Source organism: Schistocerca gregaria, chromosome 9 (assembly GCF_023897955.1).
Source record: "Schistocerca gregaria isolate iqSchGreg1 chromosome 9, iqSchGreg1.2, whole genome shotgun sequence".
Taxonomy (NCBI): domain Eukaryota; kingdom Metazoa; phylum Arthropoda; class Insecta; order Orthoptera; family Acrididae; genus Schistocerca; species Schistocerca gregaria.
In genome coordinates, this window is record NC_064928.1 from 248,425,759 (window position 1) to 248,448,742 (window position 22,984).

At 43.6% G+C, this 22,984-nt stretch overlaps 1 protein-coding gene across 2 annotated transcripts in view; it reads left to right on the forward strand.

Annotated features, from left to right (window-relative positions):
* Positions 1–22,984, forward strand: part of LOC126292225 (transmembrane protein 151B-like) — a 770,743-nt gene that overhangs the window by 133,324 nt on the left and 614,435 nt on the right. For both annotated transcript variants that reach the window (XM_049986097.1, XM_049986098.1), the window contains exon 2: positions 2,148–2,560. In XM_049986097.1, coding sequence (XP_049842054.1) covers positions 2,516–2,560 — 45 coding nt within the window. In that variant the 5' untranslated portion in view covers positions 2,148–2,515. The remainder of the gene's footprint in view (positions 1–2,147; positions 2,561–22,984) is intronic.

Consider the following 22,984-nt stretch of genomic DNA (forward strand, 5'->3'; position numbering starts at 1 on the left):
CCCCACAGCCGGAAGTCACAAGGAGTAAAATCAGGTGATTCGGACGGCTAGGTTGCAGGAAGATGGCGACTCATAATTCTAGCATTTCCGGAACGGCTCTTCAGCAGCCGCTTCACTGACTTCCACAAAAATGACCCTACCCACACATCCACGCTGTTGAATGGTATGAATAACGTTGGTGAGCGAAAGAGTCACAGCGGTTACCAATGACGCTACAGGTAAGGACTCATCTCCTCGAAAAAGATGCCGCCCTACGATAAACGACACCGTCAATTCGTAACACACAGTCACCTTTGCAGAACAACGTGGTGCTGGTTGATGTCCATGAGGATTTTCCGTTTGCCCTATTCTGCAATTCTGCGTGCTGACATGTCCTTGGAAAGGGAAATTGGCTTCGCGCGTCCACAGATTGATCTAAGGGCATTCGTTGTCCACTTCTATTCGAGCAAGATATTCCAGAGCGAAATGTCGTCTTGCTGTCAGTTCAGCAGAAGCAACTCCTGAACATGAGTGATTTCGTATGGATAGCAATGCAGGATACTTCGTAGAATTTTCTACATCGTGGTCGCGGGCACGTCCGACGTTCGGGCAATTCCCTGTGCACTGCATGTTTGCACACCACCACGCGAACCCTCCTGCAGTACCGTGGCCACACCTTCGACAGGCGTCGGATCAACTGGTTTGCTGCCTCGGCCACACTGCATTTCAAAAGAACCTGTCTTTTCGAATTTTGTAATCATTTTTTCCAAACCCTTAGCAGACACCGGACCACTGCCTTTTCTCATATGAAACGCCCCCTTTGAAAAATTTATTAATTACTGTGCTGATAAACCTCTTACGTTATTTGATTTTCAAACAGCTGAGCAAAACTGAACGTACTGAGACATTTCTCTCTTTACTTATTCTGATCATCAATAGAGTGACAATATTTTTAGTGCAACACAATCTGACTTTCAATAATCCCTACAAAAGAATGGCCGTGACTAACAATAACCTATACCTTTCATGAATCACTTACCTCACAAAACTCTTCGTTGCTCTAACTACTGCAATACAGCGAGCGCCAATATTGCAAGCTAAATAAAAGATTCTAACTACTGAAGTCACTAACTACTGATAGGCACTGTTATCAAATGAAAGATTTTGATAGAGAACAAACAATGTATTTACCTTAATAGTGTTCAAAAGTCATAATATAATATATCAGTTCATGACATCCAGTCTTACAAATTTACTCTTTCTGATGGACAAAACTCCAGATCACATGCTCTCAAAACTCTGCCATCTATCTCCCCATATCCACAACTGCTGGCAGCTCACCTCCAACTGCGCAACGCTACACGCTGTTCACATCCAACTGCCCAACACTACAATAGCGAATATTCCAACAATGCCAACCAGCCACAGACTGCACACAGCACAGTCACCGATTTTCATACAGAGCGCTACATGGCGTTACCAACATGAAAACCTAAACAGCCTACTTACACATACTCTTGAGTGTCTGGATCTTCTGCAGGGCTACTGGCTCACAGCTTCCGTTCTTGTAAAAGGGCTTTGCTAGCAACGCGCGATCCTTCAGGGTAATAGTCATGCTGGGAACTGAGGAAGAGCCGTGTGGCGCGTCTCTGTTGCTGTGTATATTCTGACGCTCACAGTGCCATCTATTTTCGTTAATTTTCTTCTTCGTGGCGTTTCCCCCTGCGTCAGTAATATGCTGTTCAAATTTGACCTCATTTTAAGCACTTATTTTCTTTCTACATCTTTTTAAACTGTAACTTTAATTATGGACACCCCGTACATCAATAAACTTGTAGACAGTCCTGCTCACCTGTCTGAGACCATCAAGGCGAGAGACGGCATTACATGGCATCAGTGTGATGTCTCCCAAGAGGTGGCTGATGTTTTGTGTAATGTGCTTGGTGTAGTGATGAGAAGACCTATCGTGCACCAATACATGTATACTGTAAAGATGTGCGAGGTGATGATCAGAGTGCGAAATGGACCAATTTTCAGTCCATCTGACGTCCAATATTGGGAGGTTAAAAGTGCGCTAAATTTTTACCTTTTTGTGAGTTGTTGGTTGCGCAACTTTTCACAATGGAGTGACGGTGGACTCACACACGCTTCCCCTTCTGTTGTTCCAGATACTAGCCCGGCAGGTGCGAGCGACGCCACTGCCACCTGGCGGCAGTCCGCCCAACCCAGCATGCCGCCACCCGCCGGGTGCTCCGACACACGTCACTTCCGGCCGCTGCACGCACTTCCGGCCGGCCCGTGGCCCCGCCCCTAGCCTGCCGGCCACGCCCCCTCGGGACTATGGTTTCCTGACGGCGCTCAGCCTGCTGTGCTCGACACTCGCTACCCAGACCGTCCGGACCCCCAGTGCGCCGACAGACTGCCTCAAGCCTGGAGCTGTGCATGTCTGGACCCTACCGCGGCCGGAGGTCCAGCAACTTCTCCAGGGGTTCCGGCTGGAGGGCTGTCCGCTTGACTCGCTGGAGTGGTGTCCGAGATGGCGGACGCGAGCTGCAGCCTTCTGGATGAGGAGAACGACGTGGTGAGTCACTCGTACAAGTGTCTAACTGTGGGCAGTGCTCCGTTAAGGTGCTGGTCGCTGGTAACTACAGCATACCGCAAAGGTGGCATCTGAAGGCTGTATTCTCTCATGGCTATGATAATTAGCTTTGAATGACGACAAGTTCCCAAAAATTGTTGTTTGGGATTAAATGTTTCTAATTTTCAGTACTCCGTGCTTTAATGGCACCACTAGGATCTACCTAACTAATCATCGTTTTCCAGATGACTTGTAAGATAATGTGTATGACCCGACACTGACGTTCGGACTGAACTGATCTATTCTCAGGCTGAATGTTGCGTTAATGGCTTATTTACTGGGTAAGGTCTCACTGTGGAATACCACTGCTTTGTCAGACCTTTTGGAAGTCGCGAGCTCTATCTTCTTATCTCGTGTTTTCTACTGAAAATCTCGTGCTTGTACTTTTGTTAACTTTACTATTACAGAGATAGCCTAAACTTTATTTTTTTTTAATTGGTCTTGTGCACAACAAATAACTTACTTGGTCTTTCTGCTGCCACTGCTTGATCTGCTGCATTCCATTATTTAACGAAAACATAAAAAAACCTATTACTCGTGCTGAGCGCAATGCGTGTCCTGTATGGCGGCTCCTGCTATTGCTGCGGCTGCTGCTGCTTACTACAACTACATATAATTCAAGAGAAAGGGTTTGGTCAAATCTAATTCCACTTTTTTAAAAAAAAACTATATTCTGAAAACGATTCTTTCCCGTTCAATTAACAAAACGCTAGAAGCTCTTTGAATAATCGCTTCGTATGTAAATCTGCCTCCAGTGGCATTAAAGCAATATTACAAATTAATCAAACTCTTGAGACAGACTGAAATACCTCTCAATTGAATACATAGTGAAACAATTCCCTGACAATTACAAAAGAAATCAATGACAAAAATCAATACTTAATCTAACAATGGTTTCCCTTACGAATTCAACTCCTATCATTATCAAAATTACCGTCTGCTGATACGCACATACACAAATCCTTTTCTTTAAATTAATAAGCGCGCTGCAAGTTATAAAAAATATCAACTGGCTGCTGGCGGACACGGCAGTACGGCAGCTCGGCGACGGCCCCTCGCCCAACACACGTGCGCACCGCAGCAGGCGGGCTCCTACACTGGCCTCCAAACTGCCGCTAATCAATCCGTGCGCTGCGAAGCGCGACAACAGTATCTTAGATTCCAGAGCTTGTGTATGCGTGCTGTATCCAACCTTTACATCCTAAGAGAATATTGCCAACTCCCACTTTTACCTAACTTATCCATCCTGTTATAGGAAGCGCAGCTCAGCAGATTGAGAAATCGTCGTGTGAGGTAAAGAAATCGGCAATTGATAGAAAAATCATCCTAGCTCCGATCGAAAACTGAAACCCACACATGTGGATTTTTAGTCTTCTTCGAGAAGTAGCGGCTCCGGTCTCGTAAACTGACATACGGCCAGGGAAGCAGTGTGCTGACCACATGCTCCTCCATATCCGTATTCCGTGGCGCCTGTGGGCTGAGGATGACTTGGCGGCTGGTCGGTACTGTTGGGCCTTCATGGTCTGTTCGTTTTTTTCGGTAGATGTCGGTGAAGACTGGAAAGAAAGAGACTGAAAAGTTAGAAGACATTATTTGCAGCACACGCTCTTAATTGCAGCCAGGTATGGGTGTACTACATTTGTATCTCTAATTTTTTTTCTGTAACTAGTTTCGAGCTTAGACTCACCATAAGAAAGCAGCAAGGATTTCACGTAGAAATTTCTACATATTTTTATTCTTAACATGAAAAGGGCATAACTGAACATGTGAATTAGAAAAACCTCTCAGACGATATGCAACGGACATATGAGGGCGTATTTTTTATGTGAAAAGTAGGTTTTCAAATAAAACATTCTATACCTTTTTTCTTCATGTCAACATAATTACAGCCCTTTGCCGCTGGAGGGCTCCGAATTGTAGCATGTAACATGGCGATGTGTGACGTATGTCGGAGCATGAGAAACAACGTGCTGTAATCGAAGTTAGAATTGGAAGATTTCGGCTACACACGGAGCACCCTTCCCTTCAACATAACAATGCCAGAACACGCACGATCGCTGCGACATCTGCATCAGTCCGACCCCTGGTTCACTGTCATTGATCATCCTTCATACACAGTCCCGACTTGCCCCATGCGATTTTCATCTGTTTCCATAACTTCAAGAACACCTTCGAGGACTTCACTTTTATAGTGACGAAGCAGTGTAAGCAGAAGTGAGTTGTGGTTCTTCAACAGAGTGAAATATTCTACAGAGACGATATCAACAAACTGACCTCTTGTTGGGATAAGTGCGTTCGTCGCTAGGGTTACTATGCTGAGAAAGAAATATGTAGACATAAGGAATTCAGACGTAGAATATTAATAACCTTTGTCTTATTTAAAGAGCTTTAAGAGTTTTGACAAAAAAAATCGGAGGTGTTACTTTTCTGCACTCCGTCATAGGTTACGTTTAGTTGAGGCAAAGTATTACTTTGTACGTTATTTCACTTAGAACAGTTTCTTTCTGTTAAACATGACGTATCGAATGCTGAAACAATTTATGGGAATGCAACCGAGTGACGCCTTCGAAAAGGATCGACGTCTCGACAGACGAATACCCAGTCATTTTAGAGCACGAGAGGTCGTTGTGCATGACATATTTAGGTCACGATAGACGAGGATACGCTAATCATTAACAAAAGACGGTGTACGCAGAAACACAAGATACACCATTAACGAACACCGCCATCACAGAACGAAACAAGACGAACGTCAAAAGTAACTGATAGTGGAGTACTTGGCTATCAATTGGCGAGCAACTACGTTACTCTGTTGTCTGACCAGGTAGACAGGAGGAATTCAGCCAGAACTTAAGCAAAAACTAGCATCTCCGTTGTGGTGTATGTCTTTTTTAAAAAAGATATTTGTATTTTGATCAAATTATTATTCTCTTGTGAATTTTGCATCACGTCTTCGCGGGAAGAGCAAAGACTTTTCAAAAAACTTAAGTACTGTAAGAGATAGTTTATAATTTACCTGAAATCGCTTGCAGAAGGCGTAGCGTTCGCAAGATTAAGAACAGAGTTCACGTTGCCACTTAATTTATTTGTGTCGTGATCATGTTCGATCACGACCGGATATGAGACATAGCAACTACGAACAGAAAAACGTAAGGGACCAGACAGAGCTGGAAATTTTCTTTACTATACTACACCACACATTAAAAGAAGTTGGATTTAAATCACAAACAAGGTAAATAGCAATGCGCCTTCTGCCTTAACTGCCGCTCCCTGGTAGCTGTATGAACACTATAAAAACACCGTTAATTCTGTTACTGTTAATAGGAGATGGATATCATAGAAATACTTTAAGTAATAAGCAGGCACTACAGCATTTGAGAGCACAATAACCTATTTAACTACCTTAGTCAGTATTTCTAACAATAGGCTCCGTACATTTCAATTTTATACCGTGCTGGCTGTTTCTTTAAATAAAGTCCTTCAACATTTTCGACATTTCATTTTAGCTGCACACATAAATTCTTACATAGCACTGCACAATAGTAATATTTTATAATAACCAATTAGTGATTGGGAACCATGCTATATACGAGTCCGCGGTCTTTAAAAAAATATCACGACTCTGTTAACAGAAGAGGATTACAATTCTTCAGCTGTCAAAAAATAAGAAACACAAAATATCTCCATCGATACAAGTTATGATCAATTCGTATTCCGCACCGTGGCGCGTAAGGTATTGTTTGAAATATCAGGTGGTCGCTGCTCAGCGACGATCTAAGAAATTTTTTACACAGATGGGTTTTTTGAACCTGCATGATTAGATTATCGAATGTAAGTTTATTTAAGCTATCGAAACAGATACTAATATCACACTGATTACAATGTTACATAACAGTTTCATTTCGATTGGTTTCTTAATCCCAATAGCTGAAAATTCTCTTTCATAAGATTCCCGGAACCAAGGCAATACTCGCCAATGTCAGATTTGCTCTACTGTTGTATGTGTGCGTGATGCTCAAGCTCCATGCACTGCTTTTTACGGTCCTGATCGTTTGCGCAATGTATGACACGCCACAACTGCAAGGAATACGATTAACACCCGCCTTACACAAACTAAGACCAGCCTTGAAAAACCATGAAAGGACCCTACTCTTTCTCTGTGGCTGAAAAACACAATCCACATCTTATTTCCTGCTGGAAATGCTGCCTGCGTAAGCGAATAAAGCTGTAAGAAGTAGGCGCCAGACGATTATCCTCTTGACTCTACCGATCCTTTGTTGGTCCAGAACGCAAAGCACGCCTGACAAAACAAATCGTTGGTCAAACAAAGCTGCGACCAAGTTACAGCTGTCCGCTTACACGATGTTACGTAGTACTTCATTATGGATCACGTCTGGAGCTGGTGGCTGGATGAAAACTGCGACAGAAATTTGCGCCCAGTATTCCTGAAAACGGCTGCCCACTACGCTTCTACCTGCTCCCTGAAGTCCTCGTCCAGCGGAAACGCTCTCTATGCCCACAGCAACGAGGTCGTGGCGTTAACAATCACTGGATGCCTACAATCAGCTAGAAATCTGAGCCCTGTAAATTAAATGATGCCACAGATCTATATAACGGATCTCATCGATTACAGCGATGAATTACTTTGGCTGTGGACCATTCCAGGAGATTTGGTCCGCCGCGTCTGCTCACACTCACAAATTACTAAAATTTGTAATAATAATTTGGCTTGAAGTAGAAACTGAAATTAATCAGTGGAAAGAAAGCTGTTAAAATTAACGGCAGCAGATGGCCAGTGTTGACGGTGGATGCATTTTTGTTAGTGACCAAATTGACTTCTAGAAAAATGTTGCAAAATTTGAAGACGATTACATCTTAGAATACCACCATCAGTTTTGCTGGCCGGTATCAGATATTTAGGAGCGACATGGAATCGTAGCTTCGAGGCTGTGGCCAGATCATTTAAGGTTCCGCACTTTCATTCAAGTCTGCAAAACGTTTCCTGATGATCGGCAGTTAATCTCAGGGACGCTGTAGCAAGCTGCAAATGAATAAATGGCAGAATTCTAATTGTATTCGGCCATTGCGCCTCCACATTACGATCTGTTAACCTCGTACTGGTCGTTGGGTTGAAAGGGTGCAGTACCGCCCGACATTGAAAATAGGTACAACATTCTTCGTTATTCTTGTCAGAACAACACATTTTTTGTAATGATAACTCAATTTCACTTAATTCACTGACGCCGGATACCAGTGTAGGAAAGAAGGACAATTTATTTATTTAATTGATCACAAGTGCACTCCCACAAAATAAATCCCTATATCCAATTTGGTGAGATCTACGAAATGAATGAATGTATGGTCGTCTGCTAACCGCAGATAGTGAATGGGCAATATATGATCATCTTTGAGATGGTCCTTTGGTCACCTTTGATGGAACCAAAGAGATGAAATTTACCTGAGCTTTGAGCGCCTGAAATGAGGCTGACCAATACGATAACATGGTACGCCCCCACGTCGACGGAGGTGCGCGTTGACCTGAAGAACGGCCATGTTTCAGCACTCTGGCGCTGGATCTTGTGTTGGTAAGACCTGTCTTAGGTGTGCTCCGTAAAGACAAAAGAGTGGAGAAAATGGTATGCATGTGAAATACTTAAGAGTAGTTTGAATTAATTGTTTCTCTATTTCAGGAACGTTTGGGGAGAGAATTAAATGAAAGGCAGGTAATATTAAGGGGATCGTAGTAACCTTCGGAAGTGACCAATGGTCACAATGAAACCACGTGTAGCAATAAGTTGAAATACTTCCGAGTGCTAAAGTTAAGCTGAATTACTGGCGTTTGTACTATAAGTTGGAAATATTTATGAAATGGCGTGTGCGGGACTTGAAATTAGGGATGAGTACTTCCCCGTGGTGAGTACTGTGTGAGTCTCAACTGTGAATGAGACAAACGATAAAGAGAAGTACTCGTCCATGGTATCAGTTGAGGACTCACGTATGTAACGAATATGTTCTTAATAATACTTTGCGTGTTAAGTTTGCGTGTGACGCTTGATTCAAACCATAGTACTCTGAGAGTGAAGCAAGGTGAGTCAGCCGTCTATCCAGCAACGCCACTTGGCTTCCATTTGACAGGAAGACGTGCATATATCCTCCAGATTTCATTGTAGGAAAGAAAAGTTACGAAGTGGGGCAATGTCGTGTGAAACTGGGATGAATACTAATTGAAGTTGGAAAGCTGAAAATGATGTTATTATAACGTTGTGACTATTCCTTGTGTTGTATTCCATGTTGCCAGTGTGGTGTATTTCATGTAATTTATGTATGTGTGGTTTGCATGGGAAAGTAGCAAGATAGGTTAAGACGCAGTGAGTTATGCATATTCCTTTTTGTACCGCTCAGTCTGGAAGAAATTTTCGTGATGATGGGTGTGAGAGTCGAAGTGTGAGACATAGCAAAAGATCCACCATCCTATCCAGAAAGTGCACTATAGTGACCTTAAGATAGAGAATCACCAATGTAAAGCCATGCCCGCTGGGCGGAGTTTCTCATGTGTAATTGTTGTAGGAAATGTAATGGTGTGTTTAGCCTATAGAATTTATCGGAATAAAAAAAGATAGTGAAAAGAAAAAGATTGGTAGCCTTTTCCTTAGAATAGTATGTTGTCATGATATCCAGAATTTATAATGTGTGCGCCATTCATATTCTGTGCGATGGCCACATGTTGATCAAAGCCGTTGGGAAAGAATAAAAATGTGGTACTGCCAGTGGTTAGTGAATAGTCAGAGTTGTGTAAATTACTAATAGTCAGATGTGCGTTATCCGTTTCCGTTGCGTTATGTTCAAACAGGAGAATAACTTGTAACTTAATTGTGAGTACTAGAGCTCATGTTACTCGATAAATAAGAATGAGTCCACTCGCTTGGCAGACCACTCATCTTGCAGGCCTGACTGCTTGATGCCACAGTATGAGCAAGGCATGTGGGTGCCTCTCAGGCTGTAACAATAAAACGTTTAGTGTATCATGTATCTACTAGGAGAACTATTAAAATGAGAAGTCATGAGGCGTAATTCATTTGCATTAATTTAATTACAAATGGTTCTGAAAGTACATTTACAACAGATCTGTCTGCACAAAAGAAAGATTAATTATCGGTACGCAAGGAACGCAGCTGTAGTGCGTCCTGTCAGTGCAAAGGCTAACAGACGAGACAGAGAGAGATACGAGCAGGAACGATCTTCGTTTATTTTTTAAAACAAAACGTATTACAACTGATCGCAATCAGCCACCGGCTGACTGCTGCTATATGTTTGAAATGCTATTTTTAAAATTATAATTGCATTTCATAGAAGTAATGTACATACGTTATTCAGACGTGAAGTTATTTCCAGTAAAAAAAAAAAAAAAATAGAACAGTGCGTATCTTTGTGCTTACTGTCGTTTTCGCGGCGTTACATTTACATATAATTACATCGGTCTGTCCACGTGACGCTTCAGGCTAAACAAAGTGAATCTATGGTATTTTCTGCATGTTTTAGATTTAAAGAACCGACTGATGATGGCGGCATTTGTTGCCGAAACTAGTTTGGTAAATAAAGAATTAAACAAATAACAAAGTGTTTTGCATCAAGGTGGACTCATAGTTCCCACATTGTTGTTTTTCCATCGAAGCATGGATCAAATGCAAGAGTTCTAACATAAAGTTATTGATTCTGAAAGTATTGATCAAGCGAAATGATAGTCGCAATTATCAATTAATAAAACATATCGCAATAACCCCTGATTTAAAAATAATGACCACTTTCGGCATTTATGCTGTTCATCTTCTAATCTAACACACTATAAAGATATAAAGAGTGCCAAATTGAATAGGGAAGTCAGGAAATAACATAGCGTGCAAAGAAAGACAGACAAACGAGAGTAGCACGAGCGTAGCATTTACCAGTGTGGCTACAGGCGGCGGTGTAGAAATGGTTGCGTGAAGTCGTGGTTGTTTACTCTTGCTGATGGCTAATCTGACACAGGCGGGTCAGCCAATGGTCAATGACTTACGTCAGATACGCTTGAATAAACTGTAAGATGGCAAGACATGAAGTCATTATAGATCACCTAACTCATGTTGAGCGAACAGTAGGGCTGAACGAAATGACTGACAAGGCACAATGCATCTTGTAGAGGGTATAGTATGGACGTAGTGGAATAATTAATGTCAGGTGATGGTTTTAAAGTAATTCACATGACATGAAAACTTTGTGGAAACGAGTCGATTTACTGGACGCTAGTTTACCCCAGGGAAGTATTTAGAATTTACCGTGGCCACATGGAGAATGGCAAAGGGAAGCGATAATTGGCAGCTCTGAGAAAGCAGTAACTCTGTGCGCCCTCCAGCCACTTTATGATGAGTGACAGCATAGGTGGTTGACCCCGACCCCATGCTGATGTACCGGGAAACAGACGGAGAATTTTACGCCTGTTGATAAATGTTCATCGTCCCGTTTTCTGTGAAACATGGGAGAAAGCCGCACAAAGCTATGGTGGAGTGGTCAACAGAGGTCAAAATATGCATGTTCGCGACTATAGCAACTTCACGGTGAATTCACGGTCCACAGAGCCTGAAGTAAATCAGGTGAAGAGTGACAGCATGAGATACGCCGGCCTCTGATGGGAACGTAGGACCAAGGAATTTGAAGTACTCTCCTGGGAGTCACAATTCCGGAAAACTTGGTGTTTGTGCAGATGCTAACCTTGATGGGTGGCCTGGAGGGAGCTAAATAGCAGAAGTTGAGAGGAAGGGAAATTTTGTGGGAATTTGTTCACTTCCCAGAGCAGGCATTGGTCAGCGCTGGGAAGTGGCGCATAATTAACGCAACTTGTGCTGCAATTGGCGTAAGTGATTTTGCTGCAGGGGAAACCGAGGCGAAGAGTGGACTGGCGGAAGTCTCAGTAGAGGTCTTCCATTCCCAGGTTGCCTAGAGTGTGGATGTGGCGTTCATTACTCATCTTGCCCAATAGAGAGTGAGCATCTCTGCAGTTTAGGACTTAGCAAATGGAACGACTGAGCTTGGAGATAGTTTTGGTTCAGTTATGTACTGAGCAAGATAGCTAGGAGTGAATAGACGAGCGCAGCCTTGCAGCACCACGAGCCTAGCCAACATCCTCACGACGCCACCCCGCCACGCTGAATTCGGTGATATTGCACCCGCTCCAGCTTGAATTAGGCCACTGATTAATTTGTTGGATCACGTCGGCAAAGTTTCCACGAGGGTTTCATGAGCCGTGTATTGTGGAATTCTTCTCGCACTTCACATTACGCCTGGGTCAGTCGATAGGAGTTAATTTTGATTTATCGCACTTTACTCGAAGTACACACAATTTATTACCACTGCCTGATATGAGAGTCGTGTAATGTGACGATTGAAGGTCGTGAGTTAAAATAAATTTGTGATAATCGACTGCATCTGTTTTCAATCCCAAGTCACTTTCTTAATTAATTTTATGCTACATATAACATCAATGTGCACCCCTTTTTAATTAAAATGGATCAATTCTGAATCAATTAATGTCAACACTGCCACCGCAGTTCAATCAGGAGTCACAGGGCCTTATTACGTTCTTTAAGTTATCCGATATTGCGGCAGTTTTGCACTCTCTGTTGATCTGTTAGTCAATTAGCTGGGATGAACACACGCCAAAACCAGTTAAGTGACGGGTGCAGTGTTACAAAACGAACGAATAAAATTATAAAACTTATGTTATTTGGGGCTCGCAGAACAAAATATATCTTCCAATGACACGATTATTATGAATATACAGATACACTGCTCTTTTTTATTTCATAAATTACTCACGATGAGCCCATTTCGGCAATCTGCCTTCATAAGGTGCTCTTACATGCAATATCGTCACTACCATGTCCTGTCTTTTTGTAGAATTATTAGTTTCTCTTTAGATGTACGCTGGAGACTTTAGCCGGATTTATGTATGCGTTTATCTCTTAACAGCTTGCGAGGTGCCATGGTGGACAAGAGTTTGTACACCTTTAATTCAGACGAATTATACATGAGAACGAGACATGGACTAGACCCCCTCCTTATCTACCAGCTAATTAATTACGCGCACAATGGTAACGGAAGGAAATGATGGTGGACCCTACTAGTTGGTAAGATAAGGGGTGCACACTCACAATAATTTAATAAAAATCGTAATCTACTAAAAAAAAGAGATAACTTTATCATAATAAACAACAAGAAATGGGATTCTGCGGCTTCTGCCTATATCTACGAAATGATATGAACATTAAATATTACAATGAGATTTATTATATATCAGAACATAAATGCACATGACTGTCAACACAGACAGTAGTTTAAAGGATAGGGTATACTGAAATATTATGAGAATAAGAGTTGGCTCAAGAACAAGGGGCTCCTACTCTGTGTGATGCAATAGATTGACGATAATGACGGAAGTGCTAATGAATCAAATATTGATCTCTCGACTATATAGCAGTATCGCAATTGGTAGTGAGAGCTTAAATGGGACCACATGGATAAACAAGCAAGGTGGACTTGTAGCAAAGCGAGCGCGCGTGCTGCCGAGGGATTCAGAATAAAATGAATAAGGTCCTACAATGCAGGAGCCGCAAAATACTGTACCAGTACTGAAATCTGCAGCACGTCGTCGGAAGGCAGCGTCCTGTTGATGTCGGTGCCGACTTCTGCCGTGCACCAACTCTGAGTCAACCCCTGGCCTTGAAGGCTGCCGAAGAATTCCAAGTTCTTCCGAAAAAGAGCGACCAAGTCGCAAGGCCGTCCGACTCCGACGAAGATCAGATCCCCAGTCTCCTTTGCCCGCGCAACCCAAGAGCGAAGCCAACATTGCTCTACTTCCTACTCTCCTCGAAAACCGCGAATCAGCATTCAGTGCTGATTCCAAAATTCCCCTTCACTGTTTCGGAACATCATTGGCGCCAATAGCGACCATTCCCTCCAATTTCGAGCAGGGCTTTATGACGTCAGCTAGCCTCAGTTTGAACAATCATGCCTCTGCTATTCAGCTGAGGGCACTGAACTTGCCGTCTGACCGACTACGGAAACAACCTACATAGACCACCGGCCATCCGGTGCCAGACAGTCGCACTCAGTAGGGCACAGTCCACAATTTTTCTCGGAATCAAGAGGACAATGCAGTAAGTCGGTGCCAGGAATCTTCATTCCGGACGCGCCCCAACGGTAAACACATAAACTGCAGCGACACTCAGACGTCTCGCAGGTCGTTTCGCCCTGCATACAAAAGGCGAAACTCGACCGACGTCAGTCGTTTCGCCAGGCGCTTAAACCTGTTGAACGAACATATCAGAATTCAGGGAAGTGCAGCCCCCAACCGGAGCGTCCTACGATGCTCGCCTCGCACAGGCCACACAGGGAAATAACCCAACATGTTTAGGAATCAAGTGAAAAGTATTTTTTGAGCTTTCAGTACCAATACTCTCATTACAATAACCTTATTCGGTCTGTTACTACCGTGCATTGACATAGAACATTAATGAAATTTATGAAAATTAGAGGACACTTGCAAAAGATGGCATGGAACCTCTCAACCTTGGATGACAGAGGATCAGTGATGTTACTGTCATCCAAAGTTTCAAGAGAAAGTAGCAGACATAAAAACTGACTGAAGTCGGATATACGTCTCCAGTGTACGTCTAAGGAGAAACTGGAATTCGATAGCAGGAAAAGTAACGGAAGGAGAAATATTAGGTGAATATGGCCTACGGGAAAGGAATGAAAGATGAAGCCGCCTGATACCGATTGGCACAGAACGTAATTAAGTCACCGCCAACACTTAGTTTCAGGATCGTGAAAGAAGACTGCATACGTGGAAGAGACCTGGAAGGTTTGAGATTAGTTATGCTGTAAGCCAGAGATTTCGGAACCAGATTTTAAATCTTAAGACATTTCCTGGGGCATATGTGCACTCTGACCACAATTTATTGGCTACAAACTGTAGATTAAAACTGTACAAATTAAAAAAAAGGTAGGAAATTAAGGAAATGGGAGCTAGGGAAGTTGAAAGAGCTAGATTTTGTTGAGGTAGCTTTAGGCAACGATTGGCTGAATCTGGGGAAACCAATACAGTAGAAGACGAATGCGTAGCTTTGATGAGAGATAAAACAGTGAAGGCAGCAGAGGATCAAATATGTAAAAAGACAAGGCCTATTAGAAATCCTTAGTTAACGAAGGAAGTACTGAACTTAACTGACGAAAGGAGGATACATAAAAATGCGGCAAATGAAGCAGGCGAAAGGGAATACAAATGTCTAAAAATGAGATTAATTGGAAGTGCAAAATAACTAAGGAGGATGGCTAGAGGAAAAATTTAAAGATTTAGAAGCATAAGGCAGTTGAAGATAGCAAAACGAAAGCGGAAGTTTTAAATTTCACGTACAAGAAATCGTTCACACAGGAGAATCATACAATCATACCAGCGGACAGATTCCCGTATGTACGACACAGTAATAAGCATCCCTGGCGCACAAAAACAGCTGAAAGATTTGAAGGCAGATAAATCACCAGCTCCGAATGGAATCCCAGTTTTATTTTAAAAAGAGTGCTCTGCAGCACTGCATTTAACGTGAAACTTTCGCCCAGCACAAAGTACCAAACGACTGGAAAAAGTGATGGCGACGGCATTATAAAAGAAGGGTAAAACAACTGATCCGCAAAATTACAGACAAATATCCCTAACTTTGGTTTGCTGCAGAGTACTTGAACATATGGTCAGTTCAAATATAATAAAGTTTTGTGTGATTGAGAATCTTATCACGAAGCATCTGACGTACGCAACTGAGCTTGCCTTTCCTCACATGATAAACTGCGAACAAGCGTTTGACACGGGGCCCCATTGCAGGCTGTTGGCGAAGACACGAGCATATGGAATAAGTTCACAGATATGTGAGAGGCTCGGAGATTTCTTAAATAACAGAACCCAGTATGCTGTCTTCGACGGCGAGTGTTCATCAGAGACAAGGGCATCGTCAGGAGCGCCCCAGGGAAGTGTGATAGGACAGCCGTTGTTCTCTGTATACATAAATGATTTGGTGGACAGGGGGCAGCAATCTGCGGTTGTCTGCTGATGATGCCGTGGTGTGCGGTAAGCTGTCGAAGTTGAGTGACTGTAGGAAAAGTACAGACGACAAATTTTGCAGTTGGTGTGATGAATCGCAGCTAGCCCTAAAAGGGGAAAATTGTACGAGTACGTTAATGTGGATGAGTAGGAAGATCAAACCTGTTCCGATACACCATAACAAATGTCCTGCTTGACACAGTCATGTCGTTTAAAACCTGGGCGAAATGCTGCAACGCGATATGAGATAGAATGACCATGTAGAAAACTGCGGTAGAGAAGGCGAATGGTCGGCATCGGTTTATTGGGAGAATTTTAGGAAAGAGTGGTTCACTGTAAACGAGACCACATATAGGACGCTGGTGCGACGTATTCTTGAGTATTGCTCAAGTGTTTGGGATCCGTACCAGGTCGGATTGAAGGAAGACATCGAAGCAGTTAGAGGCGAGATGCTAAATTTATTACCAGTAGATTTGAACTATGCATAAGTGTTACGGAGATGCTTCGGGAACTCAAATGGGAATCTCTGGAGGAAGGAGACGTTCTTTTCGAGAAACACTGTTCTGAATTTTGGAGAGCTGGCGTTTGAAGCTGACTGCAGAACGATTCTACTGCCCCCAATGAAGCTGACTGCAGAACGATTCTACTGCCCCCAAGATACATTCCGCTTAGGGGCCACGAAGGTAAAATACGAGAAACTAGAGCTCATACGGAGGCATATAGATAGTCGCTTTTCCCTCGCTCTATTTGCGAGTGGAACAGTGGGCGAAATGACAAGTAGTGGTACAGAGTACACTCCGCCACGCACCGTTCGGTGCCTTGAGAAATGTGTGTGGATGTAGATGTAGACATGTATCACAAGGGGAAAGATAGATACTGCCTACAATAAAATTAAAGAGGCTTTTGGAGAAAAGAGAAGCAGTTGTATGAATGTCAAGAGGTCAGATGGAAAACAAGTAGTAAACAAAGAAGGGAAAGCTGGAAGGTGGAAGGAGATAAGGGGGATGTACTTGGGGACTTTATTATGGAAATAGAAGAGGACGTAGATGAAGATGAGATGAGAAATACGATGCTGCGAGAACAACATGACAGAGCACGGAAAAAACTAAATCGAAACAAGGGCTCAGGAGCAGACGAGAATATGTCAGAATTACTGAAGGCGTTGAGAGAGATACCTGCGTGCACTGTAAATTTTCATTGCACGTTTTTGACATCTTCGGAAATGCCATTTTCGGCTATCTTTTGGTGATTTGAAAATATTTCTAGGCCCGAAACTAGTCACCGAATGAATAAAAAGCAAAAGTTTGCAACTGGACTGGTTTTTCTTTCTATTGATTAACAGAAGTTGCTGACCCAAGCTACTTCAGCAAGCTGAAAGTTCGTAAACATTCGTGCTTGATTGGAAGACTTTGGGAAAACAGTGTTGCCTGTGAATACAAGGTGTAAGCAATATGCTTATAGTACGAAAGTATAAGATTTTCGAAAAAGCACCCTGTTTTAAATGAGAAACAGACAGACATCAGTTCAGTCTAGAACAATTATTAACTTGACAGAACACAATCGTCTCTGGAATTCTGTTATGATGTGGACGTATGTGTCATATATAAATGTTAAACTTTGGTTCTTCTCACGTTCTACGCGTTTGTGCAAAAAAAAATTTTTCAGTGTCGTACACGATAATAGCTGAAAGCCGAAATCATAATAGTGATTTAAAATAAAGCAGTTTGTACAAATGGCTCAAATATTCATGGTTGTGGGTGGTGCTAGTCGTTTGGGATGTGTATGCGGGCGCACGAGAAACACACACACTGTCACGCACTCTCTCTCTGTCTCTGTCTCTGTCTCTCTTCTCTCTCTCTCTCTCTCTCTCTCTCTCTCTCTCTCTCTCTCTCTCTCTCTCTCTGTGTGTGTGTGTGTGTGTGTGTGTGTGTGTGTGTGTGTGTGTGTGTGTGTCGTCTTTCTCCACACGTTTTCTGTAATTCCTGGTTAGCGTAGCCTCAACCACCTAGGACTTAAGTTGTCATACATTGCAACGTCCCCTTTGAAAAAATTATGAATGACTGTGCTGATAAACCTCTTACGTTATTTGATTTTCAAACAGATGAGCAAAACTGAACGTGCTCAGACATTTCTGTCTTTACTTATTCTGATCATCAATAGAGTGACAATATTTTTAGTCCAACGCAATCTGACTTTCAATAATCCGAACACAAGAATTGCCGTGACTAACAATAACCTAGACCTTTTGTTGTGGTTGGTAGGACAGCCAACACCGCTTCATAAAAGGAGGCCGAAATGCACGCGTTTAGCTCACGCAGGTTGGCGTGAGGTCTGGAACATGACAAGGGAGTTAGAATTGAGAAAAAATGGACGTAGCTGGTGGAATACTTAACTTTAATCCATTAATGACGAACGTCGCTCTTGATGGTACAGATCACTAGTATGGATATTGGCGCCTTGCTAGGTTGTAGCAAATAAAGTAGCTGAAGGCTATGCTAACTATCGTCTCGGCAAATGAGAGCGTAGAAGTCAGTGAACCATCGCTAGCAATGTCGGCTGTACAACTGGGGCGAGTGCTAGGAAGTCTCTCTAGACCTGCCGTGTGGCGGCGCTCGGTCTGCAATCACTGATCGTGGCGACACGCGGGTCCGACGTATACTAACGGACCGCGGCCGATTTAAAGGTTACCACCTAGCAAGTGTGGTGTCTGGCGGTGACACCACACCTTCCATGAATCACTTACCTCACAAAAATCTTCGTTACTCTAACTACTGCAATACAGCGAGCGTCAATACTGCCAGCTAAATAAAAGATTCTAACTACAGAAAGCACTAACTACTGATAGGCATAGTCAGCAAATGAAATACTTTGGTAGAGAACAAACAATGTATTTATCTTAATAATGTTCAAATGTCATAATATAATATATCAGTTCATGTCATCCAGTCTAACAAATTTAGTTTTTCTGGCGGACACACGTACAGATCGTCCGCTCTCAAAATTCTGCCATCTCTCTCCCCACATCCACCGCTGCTGGCGGCTCACCTCCAAGTGCCCAACGCTACGAGCTGTTCACATCCAGCTGCCCAATACTACAAGAGCGAATATTCCAACAATGTCAACCAACCACAGACTGCACACAGCACAATCAGTGATTTTCATACAGAGCGCTACGTGGCGTTACCAACATGAAAACCTAAACAGCCTTCTTACAACACAAGCGATGTCTCGTTGCGTCTTTGCTTCGAAAATGATAAGGTGTCCACCCGCCGGAATTCCCGTGAGTCGTTTGGGCAGTTTCTTTCACGAAGGACACGGTGAAGTCTGAGTCGGAGTGGGAACCACAAGGGGAACCCAGTGGTTGAGTGCGCGACCCGGCAGGTGTCAGCGCACAGTGGCGGGGCTGGCGGGTTATTGTGCGCCAGGCAGAGGAGGCACCCTCCAGCCGGGGCCGCCGCCCTCTCAGAGCCGCCTATTCTTGCCCCGGCCTCTCTCCCCCTCCCTCTCTCTACTTTATCTCGCCACCACTCGCCTTGAAGGAGGCCAATCCCCACGAGAGCCGGCAGAGAGCTCCTGGTAGCCGCTGAGGAGCGTCAGGTCGCAGGCAGACATGTACCGAAGGCTCGCTGGCAATTCCCATCGAAGCAAGCTTAGCTGACAGCGAATTAGCTGTCACCAATAACCTCTCGTACGAAACAGCAATTAATTACTTACAAAAATGATCATTAAAACTGGTACCCCGTAAAGGAGGCACCCGAGAAATCCCAAATCTGCACGGAGGATGCTATACTACTCGGTAAGCAGAGGATTAGCGTTTCGGTGCAATGGCGCAAAGTAGGAGTAAAGCAATCTACATTCTGTGTATTGGCTAATTTTGTGTCGTCTCGTTGTCACTGTAGGCTTGTACCATGGGAAGCAAGGAGAGGATGTTACTGGTGGCCAGTATACTCTTTCTGTGACACAAACTGCATACATACGAGGTTTGTCCGGAAAATACGTATAAAAGTTGAATAATGTCTTTAGGTTACAAGTTGCAGTCAGTGCCAGGCGGGACTACTGCTGCAATGAATCCCATCAACGCTCAGTTCGAGTCAGAGCACTCTCCGTGAAGGTGGGAGTGTGCAGCAGCTTGTTGACAGTTACCCTTTTTCACCTGCAGTCGGCATGGAGCTATCTCTGATTGAGGAACAGCGCGTCAACATCAAGTTTCTTGCAAAGCTAGGCAAGAATGGCAGTGAGATTTTTGAGTGTTTGAAACAGGTTTACGGAGACAATTCTCTGAAGGAACCAACTGCGAACAAGTGGTTAAAAAGGTGCCGGGATGGCCACAAGTGAACGATGACCGTCGCCCAGGACGCCCGTCGACGTCGAGTTCCGATGCAAATGTTGAACGAATTCGGGCTTGTGTTCTTAAAGACCGTACATTGGCAGTCAGAATGATAGCTGACGAGCTGTCAATCCCCAAAACAATCGTTCACGAAATCCAGACACAAAAACTTGAAATGAAGAAATTGTGTGCGAAAATCGTACCAAAGCTCTTGACGCCAGAACAGAAAGCAAAGAGGGTTGAGTGCTGTGAGGATTGGTTGGAAGCAGAGGGGACTTTCTCAACCGAGTCATCACTGGAGACGAGTCCTGGTTTTACCAATTCGATGTGGAGCTCAACCTAAAAGCTAGGAATGGAAACTAGCAGGAGAACCGAGAACAAAAAGTCGCGAAAATCAAAGTCCAATGTGAAGACAATGTTGATTGTTTTCTTTGATTCTAGGGGCATTGTTCACAAAGAATTTGTCCCTCCCGGCCAGAGAGTGAACGGAAATTTTTACGTTGAAGTCCTGCCACGTCTCAGAGCTCGTGTGACCCGAGTTCGACCGGAGTTGGCAAAAGGGGGCAGGTGGAGCCTTCATCACGACAATGCGCCCGCTCACACGTCGCTCGTTGTGCGTGAGTTTTTGGCCCGAAGCTCAATCACCGTGGGAGACCACCCGCGGTCTTTATTAACTTAAACAGGAAGCTACTTAAGATAGTCCAAGTGTTGTGATCAGACTGAGACTGATTGCGCTCTGGGACTGCAAGTCACTCGACTCTGGCTAATGACTATGTCTGAGGTTGGCCCACTGGATGGCAGAGTGGGCCTCCAGCCCGCGACGGCGACCTAAATGCTGGCGGTCGAGAGGGCGTTGGTGGCGCGCTTCTTGCGTGTTTGCCTTTGGCCTTTCTCCAGATAGGCTCGCTTGCTCCAGAGCTTACTATTGATCTCCTTGCAGCCTCTTTGCCGACCGAAGTGCTGGCGACAGCTTACGCCACAGGTAATTAAAGATGATGCAGCGGTTTTCTGGCCCATATATTGCATTTGACTGTTGGCTGGTCGTGATGCCACATATAAAAATCACAACTGTCTACCAAGAAGTGTAGCTTTTCGACAGCAGGAGGACAGTGACCCATCAAGACTGGTTTATCGTTCCACGATAATGCTGCCCGTGTTTGTCAGAATCCCACGACTGCCGTGCGTATGTGGAATCGGTGGTTTCCGGGTGGCCACATGACTAGCAGCCTAGAGGAGAGATACACAGTTCGCTCGACCAGGCACGATCCAACTGCTGCCTTACATAACTTCAGTCAAGAAATATGCTTGTTTGATGAAAGACAATATTATAGGAATGCTTTTACTTATTTCATGCTTTTGAGAAGACGTCTTTGAAAGAAAAAAAAACCTTCAGTAAGTAACATCACCTTCACTGTTATGGCACTTGCCGTTTGTTTACCATAACAGTCAGGTGGATATACTACCAGTGGTTTCTTGCCAAAGGTTCATTAATTTTCATATTTTTCCATCACAGGAAATGGCATGATTTTATAGTATCAGACTCAGGACGAATGGCACTGTGGGCTTGTAGTACAACGTCTCCAGTTTCCAGTCCTCTGCACTGGCATAGCGAACTGTCGCCGTTTTCACATTTGCTTAATTGCGAGTGATGCTTAAGGAGAGTTAGAACGGAAACGTTTTTCACATTTTCGTCTTTTTATTGCAAGATACCACGTGTGAGAGGGAGAAAGAGGTGTGAACTTCGATTTAAATTCTATAAATGATATGCAAGGACTGCTGTTCAACATGTAAGTGGTTTGGCTCTGAGCACTATGGGACTTAACTTCTGTGGTCATCAGTCCCCTACAACTTAGAACTACTTAAACCTAACTAGCCTAAGGACATCACACACATGCATGCCCAAGTCAGGATTCGAACGTGCGACCGTAGCGGTCACGCGGTTCCAGACTGAAGCGCCTAGAACCCCACGGCCGCATAAGTGGTTTATTCAGTGAAACTGCATTAAACTGCATGTGCAATAATTAACGAAAATTATTCAAATAATGATAAAAGTAAAAAAAATTGGGTCGCCAGATACTGTAGAAAGTATCATGAAAAAAAAAAAAAAAACAAATATAATTGAATTGGCACCAACAGCTCACAACAAGTGAGTTACATAAGGTGCTACGCTGGTATTTGCCTTTTAACATGAGCATTGTATGACTTCATTCTAATTTAACATATAAATAATTTACACGAGACGGGTAGACCTGGTGTAATAAATGAGGAAGGAATAAAAAACAGCTGAACATACGACTCTCTTCGCGGGCAAACGGTGAACACTGTGTCCTGCGTCTTTATCAGCATCTAACACACTGCAAAGAAATTGGAGAAAGCGAAAAAAGAATGAGCAGCTAGGAAAGCGGGCGTTTTCTGTATTACCATGTGTATAGCGTGGTCGGCGTGGCGGTGGAGTCGGCTGATTGCGTGCAGCTGCATCAAGACTCTGCCGGCGACGTAGTTGATAGCGTCTAACATGCACTACGCTGAAAATAGTGACCGAAATATGCTACTGGAAGTTATAATTAGTGGACGACGGTATGCGTCCATCTGCAAGTGCAAACCTAAATGAGGCTGCATTAAACAAAGCTCAAAGCTGTTCTAACAGTACTACCGTCATCGGACATGTCGTAAATCAAGACGTGATCCTGAGTTAAGCTCTTCATAACACGCACAGTGAGTGAAGCTCGCCTACTTGGATCTAACAAACTTCTCTCTCTACGCTGTTTGCGACGAATGCAAAGTGCGTTGTCTCATGACAAGCGATAAGAGAATCGTTGCGACTTAATGGAAGCAGTCAAGAGTGAGCTCCTGCCACCTCAGAAGCAATATTCGGGAATGGCCAATACTAGTGCGCTCCTCGCACCTGGAGAGG